At 40.2% G+C, this 19028-nt stretch overlaps 2 protein-coding genes across 2 annotated transcripts; both read left to right on the top strand.

Moving 5' to 3' along the window:
- The first annotated feature begins 1024 nt into the window (after window positions 1-1024).
- LOC115677356 (protein REDUCED CHLOROPLAST COVERAGE 2) lies at window positions 1025-14448 on the top strand. Its single transcript, XM_030600511.2, has 23 exons — window positions 1025-1885; window positions 2244-2305; window positions 2925-3017; window positions 3650-3722; window positions 4331-4744; window positions 4922-4986; window positions 5114-5245; window positions 5448-5489; window positions 5576-6100; window positions 6206-6363; window positions 6455-6977; window positions 7187-7249; window positions 7338-7439; window positions 7877-8197; window positions 8284-8376; window positions 8462-8563; window positions 8644-8748; window positions 9572-9705; window positions 9934-10117; window positions 10582-10713; window positions 10797-10909; window positions 11672-11750; window positions 11829-14448. The coding sequence occupies exons 1-23, from the start codon at window positions 1816-1818 to the stop codon at window positions 13926-13928; spliced, it is 5685 nt and encodes a 1894-aa protein (XP_030456371.2). The 5' UTR covers window positions 1025-1815; the 3' UTR covers window positions 13929-14448.
- A 1144-nt stretch (window positions 14449-15592) lies between these two features.
- On the top strand, window positions 15593-18586 carry LOC115677357 (AP2-like ethylene-responsive transcription factor At1g16060). Its single transcript, XM_056320824.1, has 7 exons — window positions 15593-15759; window positions 15893-15981; window positions 16324-16412; window positions 16503-16576; window positions 16703-16753; window positions 16925-17001; window positions 17907-18586. The coding sequence occupies exons 1-7, from the start codon at window positions 15593-15595 to the stop codon at window positions 18464-18466; spliced, it is 1107 nt and encodes a 368-aa protein (XP_056176799.1). The 3' UTR covers window positions 18467-18586.
- Window positions 18587-19028: the final 442 nt, after the last annotated feature.

The raw sequence follows: 19028 nt of genomic DNA, 5'->3' as shown, positions 1-19028 counted from the left end.
TATTAACCGCTCTACACCACACAAATTATCCGATGTGGGATTTCTAACACAACTCATATGTGCATCCTAACAATAATCTAGGGACTATATTAAATTCATGAATATAATAATCTAAGGATTAGATTGAATCAAGTGCGGACACATGCTAATTATAGAGTTGCACATAGTCAATGAATCTTTAGACAAAGGTAATACTGTGAAGTTGGTGTTATAACTTGCTTGATTAAAAAAAAATAGCGACTAATAGGCTTATCAAAATAGGTCATAAATCTATTTATTAATTCATATTTGATGAGCTGAATTGTTATATGAGTTAGTTATATTCAATAAATGGATCATAAATGGGTTTTGACTCAGCTCTGTGGGTCATAAATGAATTTAATATGGGTGCTAAATGGATTTACAATTTACCTAGACTCAACCCACCTCTATGATTCTCTTTCGTTCTCGCTCGATTTCACGCTCACTCACTCCATAATTTTACCTTATTTTAGGCATGAGTTTTTCTAAATTAGGTAAAATATATAAAAAAAGTTTTAGTAATATGGATCGGGTTGGGTGTGAGTTGGGTCGAGTATGCGTTACTAGATTTGTATTATATGGAAATTGATCAATTTGAGTTGGATCATTTTTTACCCGATTCAATTCAATACACCCGTTTGGCAGGTCTAGCAGTAAGGGGTTGTATTTGAGACCTCTCTCCTTTTGAGGTAGATCTAAAAGTCGTTATCGTTGTGCTAGTGGCTTCCGGGTTATGTGCGCCTACGCCCGGAACTTTATTCGCGTAAATTAAGACACTTTCGACACTCACGCTGACGTAAAATCGAGAGGGGCTACAAATACGACGGGAGCTTTTACTCGGGTAACATCGGGAATTCGCCGAACAGTAGTAAAAAGCCACGTGTGAGATGGCTAGAGGGCCCCGAAAGCAATCCAAGCCAGTTCAACTTTCCAATGACAAGCCAACAAAATCCGATGGAAGAGAGAGATGAGGCGCCGTTGCGGGTGAAGAGCAGAAGAAATGAGAGGCCTCAAATCGCCGAGCCTCTCGTTCCGTGTTCGGGTGTTCAAGCGTGCTCTTGGCCTTTGGCTCACCTTATCCTAATCCCCCATCTCTCTCTCTCTCTCTCTCTATATCCTCCTCCTGAGAGACAACACCCTCGCTTCCTGTCATAACTCTCTCTCTCTCTCGTGCCTTGTCCCCAGCTTTTCTTTCGCATAATCTTTGACACACAACACACAACACACACACACACACACACACACACCCTTCAAAGAACATCGTTCACCCACACGCACACTTCATTCAATTCGATTCAATGCAGTGTCACTTTCTCTAGCCATCCATGTAAAGGCAGGCGCTTGCTTCGTCTCTCCAAGAACGCTTGAGGCAAAAAAAGGAGAAAAAATGGCTACTTGACTGGGTTCTTCTTCTGTTATCTGTTGTTTCCTTCTGCTCCCCCTTTGAGCTGCTGAGATAGAAGTTTCGTCCCTTTCTTTGTTGTTTGCATTGGAACTGGTACCCGGGTTCGAGCCGTGTTCCCCAGGAAACAGAGTTCCTTGAATTGGGACTCGGGGCAGAGAGAGCGAATTTCAGTTCTTTTTCTATTAGCAGAAGAGGGTAGTATCCGAAATTTTCGGACGGAGTTCTTTTCTTTTTTGTTTCCTTCGGGCTGCTTTGCGTGCAGTTTGGAGCTGTGGATTCGATAAGTTCAATCTGTTATTTCATAGTTATTACCGTCACTTGGGAGAGGGCCCGTTGAAGGAAAGTCCTAGAACTAGTCCAACAGTTTAGTTTTTCTCTCTGGATGCAAAATGGCTCCCAAAGCAGGCAAAGCAAAACCACACAAGGCCAAAGGAGAGAAGAAGAAGAAGGAAGAGAAAGGTCCGTTTGCATTGCTATTTGCTGTACCATCACCCATTCTGCATTTCACTTCTTCTTCATTCTTTTCCTACTTTGATATTTTAAACTTTTCAGCTTCATTTCCATAGTTTAGTTAGATGAAAGCCTGGAAGACAAGTAAACAAATCAATGGGCACTCAAGTTTAGTGTCAGATTCTCATAAAGCTCAATCAAGATTCTCACTTCTCAATCTTGTTTGGACTTTAGAATTGTTAAAAGAAACTTTTCCTGGCTTCCTACTCCGCTTTGTCTGCTTGCAAGTATTTAGATACCCGTTTAGGCATGCTTTAGATTCAGCCACATTCAAATCCCAACTGATTCTGTGGTAATGATTATGCAGTTTTGCCCACCGTGGTGGAGATTACTGTGGAGACACCAGATGACTCGCAAGTGACACTCAAGGTCTGAACTTTCCCACGTTGTGTTATGTCTAGCAAGTGCTGACACCCATTTGTCTTGGTAACATGGAGATTGTCATGGTTTCCATGAGAAGTACCAACGATTTCTTACTCCCTTCTCAACAGCGACACGACATCACTCGCCGCCACGCCTAATTAAGCGGACCTCACTTTATGCGTTCGTACGAAAACACCATGATAAGTGCAATGATACATTGACAATGAAAGTTTTGCTATATGCTAAAGATAAGCTAATTTCTTTCATCATTTGCTTCGAAACAAAGTAAATTTCTTTGAGCAAAGATGAATCTATATTTTATCGGCATTGTCTTGATATGCCATCACTTTTCACGAAACGAAGCTAATCACATCTCGAGAATCGCGAAGAGCAAGTCGAACGAAACGTAGACTTCGCTCGAGTCCCTCGTTCGGAAATTAAACGGGACCCATGTGTCTGTCATCACTGCACAGTGACTGGTTTGCAGCAGCCTGTGCGAGGATGGTTTAAATTTTTTTGCCCCAGTTCCCGAAGTGGTGGAGGAACATGGCGTTCTTGATGTGGGAATACTAAGCACACAGGACCTAAGAAAACTAACGTTGGGGTCTGGTTGGATTGGCGACAGGGCATATCTACGGACAGGATCTTGGACGTGCGGAAGCTTTTAGCGGTCCACGTCGAGACATGTCATCTGACCAATTTCTCCATATCTCACGAGGTACAGCCCAAGCTCTTTGCTCTTTTGTCTGCTTCTGAACATCTTGAGGCTTTGTTGGTGTCGGTGGGTCCATCCGGCATTTGCCAATAATGTCGCCATCAGATCGCCACCACATGCTGTGCTTTCTCTCCTTAGCTTTTAGGGTTAGCATTTCTGCATTTACCATTTTGTTGGCCGTAAGTAAAAAAAAAAAATTACTTTTTTTTGGGGGTAATAGTAGAGAATATGTGTTTGAAAAAAATGTTTTTTTTGGGGTTTGTTTAGCTATCCCAGGAAAAAAAAACAATATTTAAGATTTGTATGTATTTTTCAAATTTTTTTAAGTGCTTGCTATTTTAAGTAAAAGAGTTAAACATCAAATATTGAGAATCAGAATTTGACAACACATGAGCCATCGGGTAAGACATAAGGGCAAACAAAACAATTTTCTCAGCTAATTATTATGAAGGAATTTTATCCTTTTTAATACGTACACAAGTAGTGTAACCCAAAAATAGTGCGAGGTTTTCGAAATGACACATGTATAATGCATATTTTTTTAGCAACTAGATTTATTTCGTAAGCACGTTGCGGTTATTAGGATTTTGCGAATGATTATTTATTTCATGAACAAATTTCTTGCATCAAAACAGGTTCGTGGGCCAAGACTCAAGGACTCGGCGGACATTCTTTCTCTTAAGCCTTGTTATCTTACCATCACCGAAGGTAACGGTAAATCGAGTGAATTTTACTTTTGACTTTTTATTTTTTACATTTTTTTTCAGACACTCATAAGTCTATTTTAATTTAGTGGGGAACACTTGATCTTTTGAAAATATACACGAATTAACATTTCCAATCATATACATTTTTCTTATGTAAACCTTTTAGTTTTAAAAGAACTAGACAAAAAATTACTAGTAGAAGCGATGCAAATTTTCCGAAAGCAAGCTCTAAACCATTCAAGGTGCTCGTCTTGCGACACGAATTTCCGTTATAACATGATAAACCAAATTTTTTGAGAAAAGAGAAATTGAAAAAATCAAATTTCGATAATAATATAAACCTGAGTATTCACCAAAATGTAATTACACTTAGCATGATTATTAATTCCCGTACATATTATAAATATTATATAAGGGGAAGAAACTCTCATGCTGATTAACTTTTCGATTCTCGCAACATAAATTATTTTCGATAATTAATTGTAATCATCAATTTCAATCCCAAAAAAAAAAAAAAAAAAATTGAAAAAAATCGGAGCACATATAAAAGCTCACGAATTCAAAATTTCCTCACTCGCCTTCCCCTGTTTCTTGGGCATTCATTCGCAGAGGACTACACCGAAGAGCTCGCCATCTCCCACATCCGCAGGCTCCTCGACATCGTCGCCTGCGCCACCTCCTTCGCCTCCTCCTCCTCCTCCCCTTCTTCTTCTTCTTCTTCTTCATCCCCCAAGACCCTAGCTCGGCCCGTCGCCAAGGACTCCTCCTCCTCCAAGCCCAGCAACCCGACCGACGCCGCGCCGTTCCAGGGTCCCGGGCCCGACGCCGTCGACGAGAGAGACGCCGCCAGTTGCGACCCGAACCTCAAGTCGGGAGGCGAGAAGAAGGCCGACAAAGGGGATGCTGCGGCGGCGGCGGCCGACAAAGGGGAGGCGGCGGCGGCGGTCTCGCTCTGCCCCCCGCCGCGGCTCGGGCAGTTCTATGATTTCTTCTCGTTCTCGCATCTCGCGCCTCCAGTCCAATGTGAGTTCCCTTTGCTCGCCGTTTTCTCCGACTTTTTTTTTTTGGGTAATGAGATGGGGCTGGATGATGCTTTGCTGTGGTTTTGGGTGCTTTGTCTGGTGTCTTTTGATGATATGCATGTTTTCATCAAAGTAGAAGATGCTCTTTTTGGACAATTTTCTTCGGTTTCTTCTGCAGACATCCGGCGATCGACACGTCCGTTCCTCGATGATAAGACGGAAGACGATTTCTTCCAGATAGATGTGAGGACCTCACTCCTTTCTAGTTATCTTGTACTCCACCATTTCTATCATATATGGATTATGCCGATAAACTTTTAAGATTTTGGGTTCCTTGGGAGTGAATTTCTGGCTGTAACTGTGTATGCAGGTGCGGATTTGCAGCGGTAAGCCAATGACCGTCGTAGCTTCAAAGAAAGGGTTTTATCCTGCTGGAAAACGCATTCTTATAAGTCATACTTTGGTTGGCCTGCTTCAACAGAATAGCAGGATTTTTGACGCGGTGAGTCTTAGAAATCAGATGAACTGTCTTGCGCATGCTTTCTCCTGTCAATTTTGTTTTCTGCCCTCAGTTTGGCCCTCTTTGATATTCTAATTATTTGGGTTTTCTTCTCATTTCTTCTGGTGTTACTCAACATTTCAGATCATAGAAACTTGCAACTAGCCATCACCTATTTAGCATTTTTATTATACTATGCTTGCAGGCATACAAAGCTCTCATGAAAGCTTTCACAGAACACAATAAGGTACATACATCTGATTGTATTGAATTTGCAATTCTGGTAATTATTGAAGTTGCAAGACAATAAACTCACCCGAGTTACAATATTAGTTTGGAAATCTTCCGTACGGATTCAGAGCAAACACATGGGTCGTTCCTCCAGGTGTCACTGATAATCCTTCAGTGTTCCCAGCGCTTCCCGTGGAAGATGAAAATTGGGGAGGAAACGGTGGTGGTCATGGACGTGATGGCAGACATGATTACAGACCATGGGCCAAAGAGTTTGCCATTTTGGCGGCAATGCCCTGTAAAACATCAGAGGAGAGGCAAATCCGTGATCGCAAAGCATTTTTGCTTCATAGTCTCTTTGTCGACGTTTCTGTTTTTAAAGCCGTCGCAGCAATCAAGCACCTCATTGATGCAAATAATTGCTTCACATCTGATCCGATCGTTTCAATGTTGCACGAAGAAAGAGTTGGGGATTTAGTTATCAAGGTGACTAAGGATGTCCCTGATGCAAGTTTGAAACTGGACTGTAAAAATGATGGGAGTCAGGTCCTTGGCATGTCTCAAGACGAGCTCGCCCAGAGAAACTTACTTAAGGGCATAACTGCTGATGAGAGTGCTACAGTACATGTGAGTAGCGGAATGTTTCATTTGACATGAGGCATGCAAGTTGAAAATGTAAGTTAATTATGTACGGGATCATATATTAATTTGCAAGTAATTTTTTTTTGGTAGGATACTTCTACTTTAGGTGTTGTGGTCGTTAGGCATTGTGGCTATACGGCAATTGTTAAAGTCTCAGCTGAGGTAGATTGGGAGGGAAATCCAATTCCTCAGGACATTGACATTGAAGACCATCCTGAAGGAGGGGCAAATGCCTTAAATGTGAATAGGTCAGTACAAATTTTTGTTGTGTATTGCTTAAACATCTTGATAGTTTTCTCAATTATCGACTGTGGTGCTCATTTCAACTTTGACCATCAGCCTGCGGATGCTCCTGCACAAGTCATCCTCACCTCAGTCATCCAGCGCCGTTCTACGGACACAAAGTTCAGATTCTGAAAATTTACACTCTTCTAGGTCTCTGATAAGGAAGGTCTTAGGAGAAAGTTTGTTGAAGTTGCAGGAAGAGCCTACTAAATGCACCAGATCTATCAGATGGGAATTAGGGGCATGTTGGGTTCAACATTTGCAAAATCAAGCTTCTGGAAAAAATGATGCTAAAAAAACCGAAGAATCTAAGCTTGAGCCGGCAGTTAAAGGTCTTGGGAAGCAAGGTGGCCTGCTTAAGGAAATAAAGAAAAAGACTGATGTCAGGACCAGCAAGTCCGATCTTGGAAAGGAAGCTCCTATTAGCTGCAACAATGAGACTGACAACAAATCAAATGGCATCAATCCGAAGGAACTAGAGAAACAACAAGAAGAAAAAGAAATTATGTGGAAAGGGCTGCTTCCTGAGGCAGCATATTTGCGTCTTAAAGAATCAGAAACTGGTCTGCACCTTAAGGTTTGTTTAATGCAAGAACCGCTATATTTAACGTGTCCAACTATTTTTCAGCTCTTTTGGCCAATTTATTCCCCGAAGACTGGATAATCTGAAATGCTTTAAGTGTCAAGCTGTGCCATCCTCTAATAGATGTGCATGGTGAAAATGATATGCTTTATCTCCTTCACCTTATACACATGCATTCAATTTTTCCGTTGTTATTCTTGTAGTTGCCAGATGAGTTGATCGAAATGGCACACAAATATTATGCTGATACCGCCCTTCCAAAGCTGGTTGGTTGCTTTCTGGACTGGAATTCTTCAATATATATATATAATTTTTTTTTCATAATGGTTGATTGGTATCTCTTTATTTTCTTAGGTGGCAGATTTTGGTTCCCTCGAGCTTTCACCAGTCGATGGGAGGACATTGACTGATTTTATGCACACCAGAGGATTGCAAATGTGCTCCTTGGGCCGTGTGGTAACCAAATCAATAACATTCGTTTAATCTTTTGTAAATTCACGTTTACATCTTATGCTCACTTAATAAATGTCTTCAATAGCAGTCCCGTAGAATTTTTTTTTTCTATGTGCAAGGAATTGACAGTTTGAAAGAGACATTGAAAAATTTGCTATCTTTTGATGTCATGTTATTTAATTAGCTGAAATCTTATCTGTTATGAAGCTTTCGCTTAAACTTCTCTCAATATGATATATAATGGAGAGGAAATTTTGCTATCTAAACTACCCTAGTCAATCTGGGTTTTATGACCAAAAAAATCTGGGTTTTACCTTCTGGCCAAAAAAAGAAGATGTAGGTTTTACTGACCGATTGTGCATGTTTTACGTAAACTAAAGCTGTTGGAGAATTTATATGGTGGAGCCTAACACTTCGATTCATTTCCTGCATCATGCTAGGTTGAACTCGCCGATAAGCTTCCTCATGTGCAGTCACTCTGTATACATGAGATGGTTGTTCGAGCATACAAGCATATCCTACAAGCTGTTGTGGCAGCAGTTGAAAATGTTGCTGACGTGGCTGCTTCAGTTGCTTCATGTCTAAATATACTGCTAGGCTCACCATCAAGTGAAAATGCTGACACAGATACTATCAGTGATGATGAGTTAAAATGGAAGTGGGTGGAAAGCTTCCTTTTTAAAAGGTTTGGCTGGCGATGGAAACAAGAGAGCTGCCAGGATGTCAGGAAGTTTACTATTCTTCGTGGATTGTGCCACAAAGTATGATAACATGGCCTCTTACTTAAGTTTTCGTTCAGATCTCATGGTATTGCTTGTGCTATGTAATTGAAGCAATCTTGCAACAGGTTGGACTAGAGCTTGTTCCAAGGGACTATGATGTGGAGTCACCTTCGCCATTTAGGATGTCGGATATTATAAGCATGGTTCCTGTTTATAAGGTGACGAACAGTAGTTTTTTTTCTTTCAAGACTAATTGGTAATTATTTTTTAGGATCTTATTTGGATTTTGACTGGTTCCTGCAGCATGTTGCTTGTTCATCTGCGGATGGACGGACACTGCTAGAATCATCCAAGACTTCCTTGGACAAAGGAAAACTGGAGGATGCTGTTAATTATGGCACTAAGGTGAGTGACTGCTCTTTTTCTGGCATCATATCGTACACTTATCTGCAGTAGAGCTGATGATTTTTTAATAAAAACTGAAGGCACTGTCGAAGCTGGTGTCTGTGTGTGGTCCTTATCATCGAATGACAGCAGGAGCATACAGTCTTCTGGCTGTGGTGCTCTACCATACTGGTGATTTTAATCAGGTATGTGCATTATTAAGTACTCAACCAGATGAAGAGATCACTTCTAGATATCTATGATCTGATATGAATCCCGTCATCACAAATTGGGATATCAATAATGTTAATGAATAGTTATGAGTCAAATGTAGACTATCCACACTTCATCTTAATTAGGCCGATTCTCATTTGAACTAACTGCTCATTTATTCAAGTGTATGAACATTCAACACAAAAAAAGCCAAATCAACTGCATAACAATTCTGACAAAAAAAAAAAAACTGCATTACAATTGCCTTCATTCTAGTGAGTTACTGTTGACATCTTGACTTACTGAGCAGCGTTCTTTGTTACACATTTTTCATCTATCTTACAGTCGAGAATCAAATTTTAAGTTTAGGTATGAAAGTGTTGAACTTGGGTGGTTCTGAGAAAAAAACAGAGCTAAATTTTGGTAAGGGCACTGATCTGTTTGACGTCCCACTGCTTCACTAAACATTGACAAAGTGAAACAAAGAAGAAAAAAGATTCTTTCAACATGAAGAATTAACAAACTGACAGATATTTCATTTATTTCTTTCTAAGACCTTGTACTTTAACTGTTAGGGTTTAAAAGAAGTAAATCTGATTGCTGTTCAGGTGAAAAAGGATTAGTTTTTTTCTGTCAGAATTTGCTACTACATAGTTTTGGTAATTGCTATCTATACTCTCTACGTTTCTTCTCTTCACTTGGTGATGACTTTCTTGAGATGAGACCTACTGTCTATGGTGGATGGTTTGATTCTTGTCTGATTGCTTTAATAGCATGTTGTTTGATATGAACTTATTAATTTTCTACTTTGAATAGGCAACCATCTATCAACAGAAAGCATTGGATATTAATGAGAGAGAGCTTGGTCTTGATCATCCCGATACCATGAAGAGTTACGGGGACCTTGCTGTGTTCTACTATCGGCTTCAACACACAGAGTTGGCTTTGAGGTATGCTTTTACTTTCTTTTCCCAGAATATCTAACCTACATCCTAAACAAGATAAGCTTTAGTGAAGGGCTTTATCTCTTTTTCCTTTCCCATTCCTCTACGATTAAATATTTTTTCCTTAGAATAATAAATGCCGGAGAGAACCTATTTAAAAGCAAACCATGTGACCATTGCCTGACTATGTTAAAGTTCATGTTATAACTTTTGAGTTGACCTTCATTACTCTAGGTACGTGAATCGTGCTTTGTATCTGTTGCACTTAACCTGCGGTCCATCTCATCCAAATACTGCTGCCACCTACATCAACGTAGCAATGATGGAAGAAGGTCTGGGAAACGTTCATGTTGCCCTTAGGTACCTCCATGAGGCTCTAAAGTGCAACCAAAGACTTCTTGGAGCTGATCATATACAGGTCTCTCTCTCTCTCTCTCTCTCTCTCTCTCTCCAACCACCCCCTGACAAATCATTTGAAATTCACTTGCCAGTGGCATCTTGGGAAAAACTTTATTCTATTGAAAGAATGGGGGTGAAGATTTTCCTTTCTACTTGGACTCCAATTTTGGACCTTTTTAATAAACAAATCATTGTAGTCAACACTTGGGCGGTCAACATTGACAAGGTCTTCTACCAATAGTTGTGTGCTGTAGTATTAGGAGCAGAAGGTTTACAACTGCTATGCTGGACCAACTCACCACTAATCTCTCTAACATGCACCTGTCACTCTGTCATCATTGTTAATGAGCTTGTCAAGTAACCCTTTGAAAATACGTTCAGTTCCCTGGTCAACAGGAAATGTGTGACAAAATTTTATTCAAGTTTCAGCAGATTGTGGCAATAACAAGACCTTCTTTTTTGCCTTTGTTATTTCCCTTCCAGACTGCTGCCAGCTATCATGCCATTGCAATTGCTCTCTCTCTCATGGAGGCCTACTCCTTGAGTGTTCAGCATGAACAAACTACCTTACAGATACTGCAGGCCAAACTTGGATCAGAGGATCTACGTACACAGGTACCACCAACTTTATTATGAGAAACCGTCTTGTATTATTTGATATTCATAGGTGCTGAGTTGATAAATCAATTAAATTCTAGGATGCGGCTGCATGGCTTGAGTATTTTGAATCGAAGGCTCTAGAGCAGCAAGAAGCTGCTCGCAATGGTACACCAAAGCCAGATGCCTCAATCTCCAGCAAAGGTCATCTGAGGTATCAACCTTGTGAATCCGTATCCCTCCGTATACTTTTCATCTTTTTTCTGACCAGATAAGAGAAGTGATAAAGTTTATGTTTGTAAAATTGTGTGGAAAATTTACGTCTTCCCTGTAAACACACGCGCCGCCTCACTATTCTTTTCGCTGTTGTCCTTGTGAGTATACTGACCACTGTTCTGGCCAAAACTTAGTGCTGAATGAATAGATGCTCATAAAATGTGATTGGCATCATTTTCTTGTAAAACCTATGGTTTCCCATTTTTAACCTGAAGCGATTTTGTTTCCCCTTTGAAAATTCATAATGTTGATAACCTAATCTGTGTCCATTGTTTTTCCTTTATATTTTGCTGACTTTCCATCTCACATGAAAGTTCTGTGCCTGACCGTTTTCTACAAAAGGTTAAGCTATTAGAGTATGGCACGAATTATGTTTACTCCTCACGCGAAGGACTGAAGCATGGGAACACGGTACATGTGAGTAAAAGAGTTATTGAAGCCCATTGTGCATAATGGAAGGGAAAATCCATGAAAGGGTAAAAGGGGATGTGAGGAATCAAACTTGAGATCTTTTGCTCTGATAACAAGATAAAGTTATCTGCTGTACTGCTTACTCCAAAAGATTAAGCTATTAGAATATAATGTGAGATATATTTTTAAGTGTTGAGTCAAAGAAGAACTCTAGGATTTATAACTTCTTTATGATGCTGGCAGTATTGTATGATAAAGCAGTAATGTGATGTTCTCTCTTTTGTCTCAGCGTGTCAGACCTCCTTGATTTTATAGCTCCAGATGCAGACATGAAAGCGAGGGATGCCCAGAAGAAGGCTCGTGCTAAGGTCAGAACCACCTTTTATATATCTACTCTTTTGTAAATGTCTCCGCTGCTCTTGGTTTAAATGATAATTTTGATGCAGGTGAAAAAAGTTGACCAGAACTGGGATGCATCTGAGGATTATCAGACAGATGAAACCTTATCGCCGAATGATCCTCAGGCAGAGAACTCAAGTGATAAGGAAAACAAAGCTGAACATACTGAGGCTACAAATGATAAGGAAGATCCTTCTTTGCCAGGTCAATTGATAGTGGGCATGAGTAATGAACTGGTACAAGATGACAGTTCAGATGAAGGGTGGCAGGAAGCCATACCTAAAGGCCGCTCACCTGCCGCTCGTAGGTCTTCTAGTTCGAGAAGGCCAAGCCTGGCAAAACTGAACACAAACTTCACGAATGTATCACAGTCTTCGAGATACCGCGTGAAATCCAATAATACTCCACCATCAAAAATCAGCACTAATGAACCGGGCACCTCAATTGTACCATCCACGCCTGCTACAAAGAAGTTTGTGAAAAGTGCAAGCTTCAGTCCGAAGGTCAATAGTCCTAACGCCTCATCTAGTTGGACTCCCAACCCCAAGTCTGCACCAGCTAGCCCAGCTCCAGGTGAACAAGCTACTAAGACGACTTCCTTGTCTTGTCCAATCAGTGTTCAGGCTGCTGGGAAGCTTTTCTCCTATAAGGAAGTTGCTCTGGCTCCGCCTGGATCCATAGTGAAGGCAGTTGCAGAACAGTTGCCCAAAGAAAATGTTACGAGTGAGCAGAATTCTGGAGAGACAGCTGCGGCAGAGTTGGCTCTAAATGAGGCAACTGTATCTCAAGATGTAGATGATCAGGAACTTCAGAAAGAAGCAGCAGAGAATAAGTGTCTAGATGCTGAAATGACAAAAAATGCTTCAATTGAAGAGCAAGAAAAATTAGAGAAAGGAGCCACAGAAGAAGCCACGGATACCCCCATTCCACAAACAGTTGAAATGGCTGTGGCAGTGGAGGTTGAAGGCACTGCTTATCTAGAAAATCAACGAAGTAGCAGCGTTCTGGCTTCAGAAATCAAGGCAGCTGATAGCTTGAAAGATTCAGATGCAGTTGGTTTAAAAAATGATGCGTCGGGAATAGTACCTGATGGCCAAACTACTTCCTCTGATGTGGATTTTTCACAAGTTCCTGTTGAAAATACAAGATCATTGCAAGAGAAAAGTGCATCTACTACCAAAGAAGTGGTGGCTGAGGAAAACAAAAACCTGCATGATCGTCCGAATGGTGATATAAGTGGTAAGCCCTTGGCAGCTGAAGTAGGAAAGCAAGATGAAATGGACGCTGCAAAGGAGATGACTAAGAAACTCTCTGCATCTGCGCCACCCTTTAATCCTTCTACTACTCCAGTTTTTGGCTCTGTTCCAGTTCAGGGGCTCAAAGATCACGGAGGAATCTTGCCTCCACCATTGAATGTTCCTCCAATTCTCAGTCCTGTCCGTAGGTCACCTCATCAGTCTGCAACAGCCAGGGTCCCGTACGGTCCTAGGCTATCTGGTGGCTATAATAGGTCTGGAAATCGGGTCCCCCGTAACAAATCTGGCTTCCATAATGGTGAACATGCTGGCGATGGGAACCACTTCAGCCCTCCAAGAATAATGAACCCACATGCAGCTGAGTTTGTGCCTGGCCAACCCTGGGTTCCCAACGGCTATCCAGTATCCCCTAATGGGTATATGGTTTCTTCAACAAATGGTATCCCACTGTCTCCTAATGGTTTTCCTCTGTCACCAAATGGTATTCCCTCGCCTACAAATGGATATCCAGCATCAGCCACTGGTCTTCCAGTCACTGCTCAAAATGCTTTCATAGCATCTGCAGTTAGTCCGATGGAATCACCAATAGATATGGCTGATGAGGTGGTTGGTGAAAATAAAGTTGAAGTTGCTACCGAGGAGCAGTCTTCTGTGGAAGTAATAGTTGAGAAGCACTCCATCAAAGAAACAGCGCTAGAAAATCACTTGTCATGCCATGAGGAGAATCCTCATGAGACTGAAGGAAAGACCAAAGATGATATCCCAGAGACTATAGATTCTGTGAAGACCAAAGAGATGGGCAACGACATAGCAATCGATCACGAGAAACCCATCAAATGTTGGGGGGACTACAGTGATGGCGAAGTGGAGATGATTGAGGTTTCGAGTTAAATACTACTAATAACCTTTTTCCTACACATTCACCCATTTGAAGCTCTGCTCTGTGATGTCTTGAGCTGAGTCATTAGATGCAATCCAGCAATGCTGCTGTGCAGGGTGAACCAGAGATGTCGCTTCTTCTACTGTATGTGTTGTAAATGACAGCGAATGCTGGCACTTCCTGAAGTTTTTTGACGTTGGGTTATCACAGCATCAGAGAAGAATTTGATGACAATACTGTGCATAGGCTGATGAAATGAGGATGAGTCATTACGAGAAGGATGTATCGAGTTGCTTATTGTTAACTAATTCCTATCAACTTTATTGTTTTTCAATCTGTCTTTGGTCCTTGTAACTTTTGTCGTAGTTGAGAACGGGAAGAACCTCGGAAATTTGTACTCAACAGGAGCTCTGCCAGTAATGGTTGGAGCAATGATGGCTGCAATGGTCTGCACTAATAATATTTAGTTTATCTTGTTTGTAAGAAAAGGTCACTGCACAACATAAATTTTAATGTATCTACAATTGTTTCTCTTAGCTTGCTTTTTTATCATATGTAGCTAAACAGCTCATCCGGAAAGATTGCAGCTGTTAAGAGGTGAAAGAGGTGGCTCTTCAATCTCAAAATTTGGTGGCAGTATGACGAGCAATTATGTGTGTGTGTGTGGAAAGAGAGAGCATGAACAAGCAGAAGATTGTCTTAAGTTCCATAAGTCAAGATGCAGAAATAAAATGATGCAGAGGAGAACTTAATTAAGAGAAATTTGCAGGCTTCTTCTGCTTTGCTTAAATTACGATTGGAGCTTATGCCTGGAGATTTAGCCAGTTTCTTTTGATAAGATCAACTATTTATTCCTGGAAATTTGATGACTCGAAGATAAAGCTGAACACCATAACCCTATTGAAGTAACAAATCAAGTAGCACGATATATATATTATAGTGCATAATCTTTTACAAATCAGCATCAAGATAATACATCAAGATAAGCAGAGCATTCATTTAGAGATTTTTCCCTGATTGGGTTTTATCAATTTCCATGTAGATGAATTTGTTATCTTTATGTTTATCTTTCACCATAATTATAAATGATGATATTTTTCTCTTATATCTCTCTATTTATACTGTACGAAGTATCAATGATATGAATGTGCTTCATTCATTCAATTCTCTGTTTAGTTTTATGGTATTAACCGATGCAGACTGGGCTAGCATGAGTTCCTTCACTTTTTTCAATTTTTGGAGTAGTTCAGTTGTGCACTACAGTTCAATAGGAAAGAAAAAGTTCAGAGGATCATTATGCAGAGACACAAGCAAACAAACTCACATTGTATAGATGCAATAGGCAATATTTGGAGCTAGTGCGGATATAGGAAATGAAATATGATTAAAAGAACATGACTTAAAGATTTAGGCGAAGACAAGAGAGAAGAGACAATATAAGCAGTTTAGAGACGGCCACAATTGAAACTCTCTCGCGGCCGGCTACACGTAATTTGCCAGCTCACACTCTTCCAACCTGTTGCTCAGTGTCATTCCTTTATAACCCTCTTCATTGTAATACTCAGTCATATTCTCTCATTCTCTCTTCATTTCTTGTACCGCCATCTTCATCTTCTTCATTATTCTTTATTCAAGTAAATTGACAATTAGGTTGCATTTCATTGGTGCAATTTCCATGGCGAAGCTATCACAGCAAAACCAGAGAAACAATGTGAATAACAACAAGAGAAATGAGAATGTTACAAGCAATAACGGTGGTGTGACAAAAGTGAAAAGAACAAGGAGAAGTGTTCCTAGAGACTCTCCTCCTCAACGTAGCTCGATCTATCGTGGAGTAACTAGGTGTGTGAAACACCTCTCCTTATTTCCCTTGCAATATTTCTCTCTCGATCTTTTTTTTCCTCCTAGGCATTTATCTTGAAATAGTGTGCATTTTATAATGCTTGTTGTGTGCATGTTATGATGCTTGTTTTAGGCATCGTTGGACAGGAAGATATGAAGCACATTTGTGGGACAAAAATTGCTGGAATGAATCGCAGAACAAGAAAGGACGCCAAGGAATTTGCTCATTTTCATTTATCAAAGCCATCTAATTTCTTTCCTTTTCTTGAACTTGTGAAGCTCGTAATTTTTCATGCTACTGACGTGTTCTCTCTTTTTCTCATGGCCGGTTCATTTGTTTTTTGCGGAATCTGGTTGCAAATGCAGTTTATCTTGGTATGTTTCGCGATCTCCTTTTCTACTCTCTTTCACACACATTTGCCTCGGGAAGACAGAATTAGGAATATTGAAAGAAATACTGATATTTACATACCCAAGAAAGGTTGCAACAATTTTCTACATTCACTTCGCATGTCAAATGGTGTTAATCTCATTCAGTATATATGCTTCATGTGATCTTTGCAGGCGCTTATGATGATGAAGAAGCAGCTGCCCATGCTTATGACCGAGCTGCACTGAAATACTGGGGTGAAGGAACCATTCTCAATTTTCCGGTATTTTTTTGTCATTTGTCACTCTACAAATGTGCACGATCACACTTTGTGAGAAAAGATTACAGAAACTTAAGTAAGATTACAATGCAGCTGTCCACGTATGAGAAGGAACTGAAAGAAATGGAGGGACAGTCTCGTGAAGAGTACATCGGTACATTGAGAAGGTACAGGTCACATTTGCATGCATTGAGGTTTAAACATTTTACCAATTATGAATGAAGTACGGATCTACCACTTTGAGGCATTCTTTGGAGTATGACAGTCATTAAATTATGGGTTTAAAATTGCAGGAAAAGCAACGGTTTCTCTCGTGGAGTTTCAAAATACAGAGGTGTTGCGAGGTACTTAAGCATCTGATCTACTCTAACAAAGATCAGGAATCCGCCCTTTCTTTACATTGATAGTCATCAGAGATCTTCACAATCTTCTAAATTGCACGCTCTTAGTAATTTGTGAGTACTGATCTACATTATGTTGAAATTGATATTAACTTTTAATGTATGAATGAGTAGACATCATCACAATGGAAGATGGGAAGCTCGGATCGGCAGAGTTTTCGGAAATAAATACCTCTACCTCGGAACATATGGTACTTTGCCATCTCCTCTTGCTCCTGTAGTATATAGCATTGCTATATGCATCTACTTCATCTCATCATACTGCTTAAGGATTAAAGGACAAAAGGAAACAAATTTTGGACTATTAGCAGCTTGTTTCTTTCTCAGTTCAGTAGACCATTGAGTAAATGCCAATCGAAAGAGGCCAGGCATCTATGCGTTTCGTTTAGCGTCTCTTTCTTACATACTAATTTGACTGTGTCCAAGCTTCTTAATTTAACAGTTAGGACATAAGTGTTGCTTCTTGTTTCCTAGTAGAAAATCTTAAAGCAATTCATATCTTATCCGCAGACGATGGAAAAGACAAGAGACTTTTGCTTTCTAAAGAGATTTATACGTGATAACCAGTCAAAGAGTAGTCTTTCCACTATAATATACACAGAAACAGACACAGGGAGATATCCTTTCCAACAGTTGGCCAAAGGGAGTAACTAACTTATAGAACAAATACATGAGATTCTGTTGTTAGTTTGGTAGCTGTCAACTGAATGTGTCTAAAAAGCCAATGATTGAATATAGGGCTCAGAAGATGGTAAATCCCATCAAGGACTATGAGAGTCACATAGGTTTCATGGATAAAACAAAGAAAATCACTCATTTATGGTTATAATGAAAATTTCTTTGCCCAAGAACAATAAAAAAAAGGAAGAAACTATTGGCCGAACAAATGCTAAAAAGATACGGTAGCAACAAACGACGATAGATGAAAAGTACTATGAAAGCTTCTCATTCACACGAAAAAAATTGTTAAAACTTACCTTAACCAATAACAACTTTGTTCTGCATGAATGCATAATGTGGGGGTCAATGGTCATCATACATTCATCAATTTCGCTATCGCATGATTGTGATGTTTTCTTTTCATTCAACTTCGCAGCTACCCAAGAAGAAGCTGCCGTTGCATATGACATGGCGGCTATAGAGTACCGTGGACTCAACGCTGTCACCAATTTCGACCTGAGCCGTTACATCAAATGGCTTAAACCCGGGACTAATGATAATAACAACAGCAGCGAAAGTCAAACAAGCATGAACCCTGACCTTAACCCTAGCCCTAATTTTAGCCTTGCTAGCTCCAGTTTACCTGCAAGCTCTCATCAACTTGGGATAAGCTACTTCCAAAACCAACAGGCAAATGTGCCCATAGAAAGTTTAGAAACATTGCCAACTCAGCCACGCCGAGCAAATGCCACGTCAGCCCTAGGGCTGCTGCTTCAGTCATCCAAATTCAAGGAGATGATGGAGATGACATCTGCCGTCGACTGTTCATCATCATTATGGGAGTCCGAGTTGCCTCAGTGCAGCAGCTTCCCTGATGAAGTAAAGACGCACTTCGAGTGTCATGATTTAAGCTGTGGCACAGAGGGCGATGATATGATTTTCGCCGATCTCAACTCGGTCTCTCACCCGATGTTCAAGCTAGAACTTGAGGCATGACGGCTAAGGTTAAGATCCGAGTCGAATGCGTGGAAATGCGATCTTACCATGCATTTAGGGCAAACAGTATCAGTAGTCTCTTCAGGTAATTTGTGAATATGGAAGCAAGCCATGACACAAGAAAAGAAGAGTCTTGGTCTGTGTTTGATTCATTTGTTACAGTTCTTCTTTAGCTTCTCTTTAGAAAAAAATAAATAAATAATAAATCACAATAAAAGAATAAGAAGCCACAATAGAGGTAATACCTATTTTGTGCTTTCAAACCTTGAATGCTACTTGACTTGGCTCGAAAATTGTACTTCAAGAAAAGATAAGTAAATAAGGGATAAGGTCGGACCATTTTTTTTCTCTTATTGTCTGTATTCGTTTTTTCCCTGAATTTTCAATAAAATAAAGTCCACTTCCTTGTGAGATTGCAAAGCCATGCATGACCCTCTTTGTTCTTCACGATGATTCTAATATTTTTTAGGGAAAAGTCCAAAAAAACTTTTAACCTATTGCACATGTGCTAATTCAGTCTTAAACCTTTTATTTATATCAATTGAGTTTTAAATCTTTTTGC

This window comes from Syzygium oleosum, unplaced genomic scaffold (genome assembly GCF_021117445.2).
Source record: "Syzygium oleosum isolate NSW1041296 unplaced genomic scaffold, Sole_v2.1 Sole_v2.21, whole genome shotgun sequence".
In the NCBI taxonomy this organism is placed as follows: Eukaryota; Viridiplantae; Streptophyta; class Magnoliopsida; order Myrtales; family Myrtaceae; genus Syzygium; species Syzygium oleosum.
This window is presented reverse-complemented; position numbering and strand designations above follow the sequence as displayed.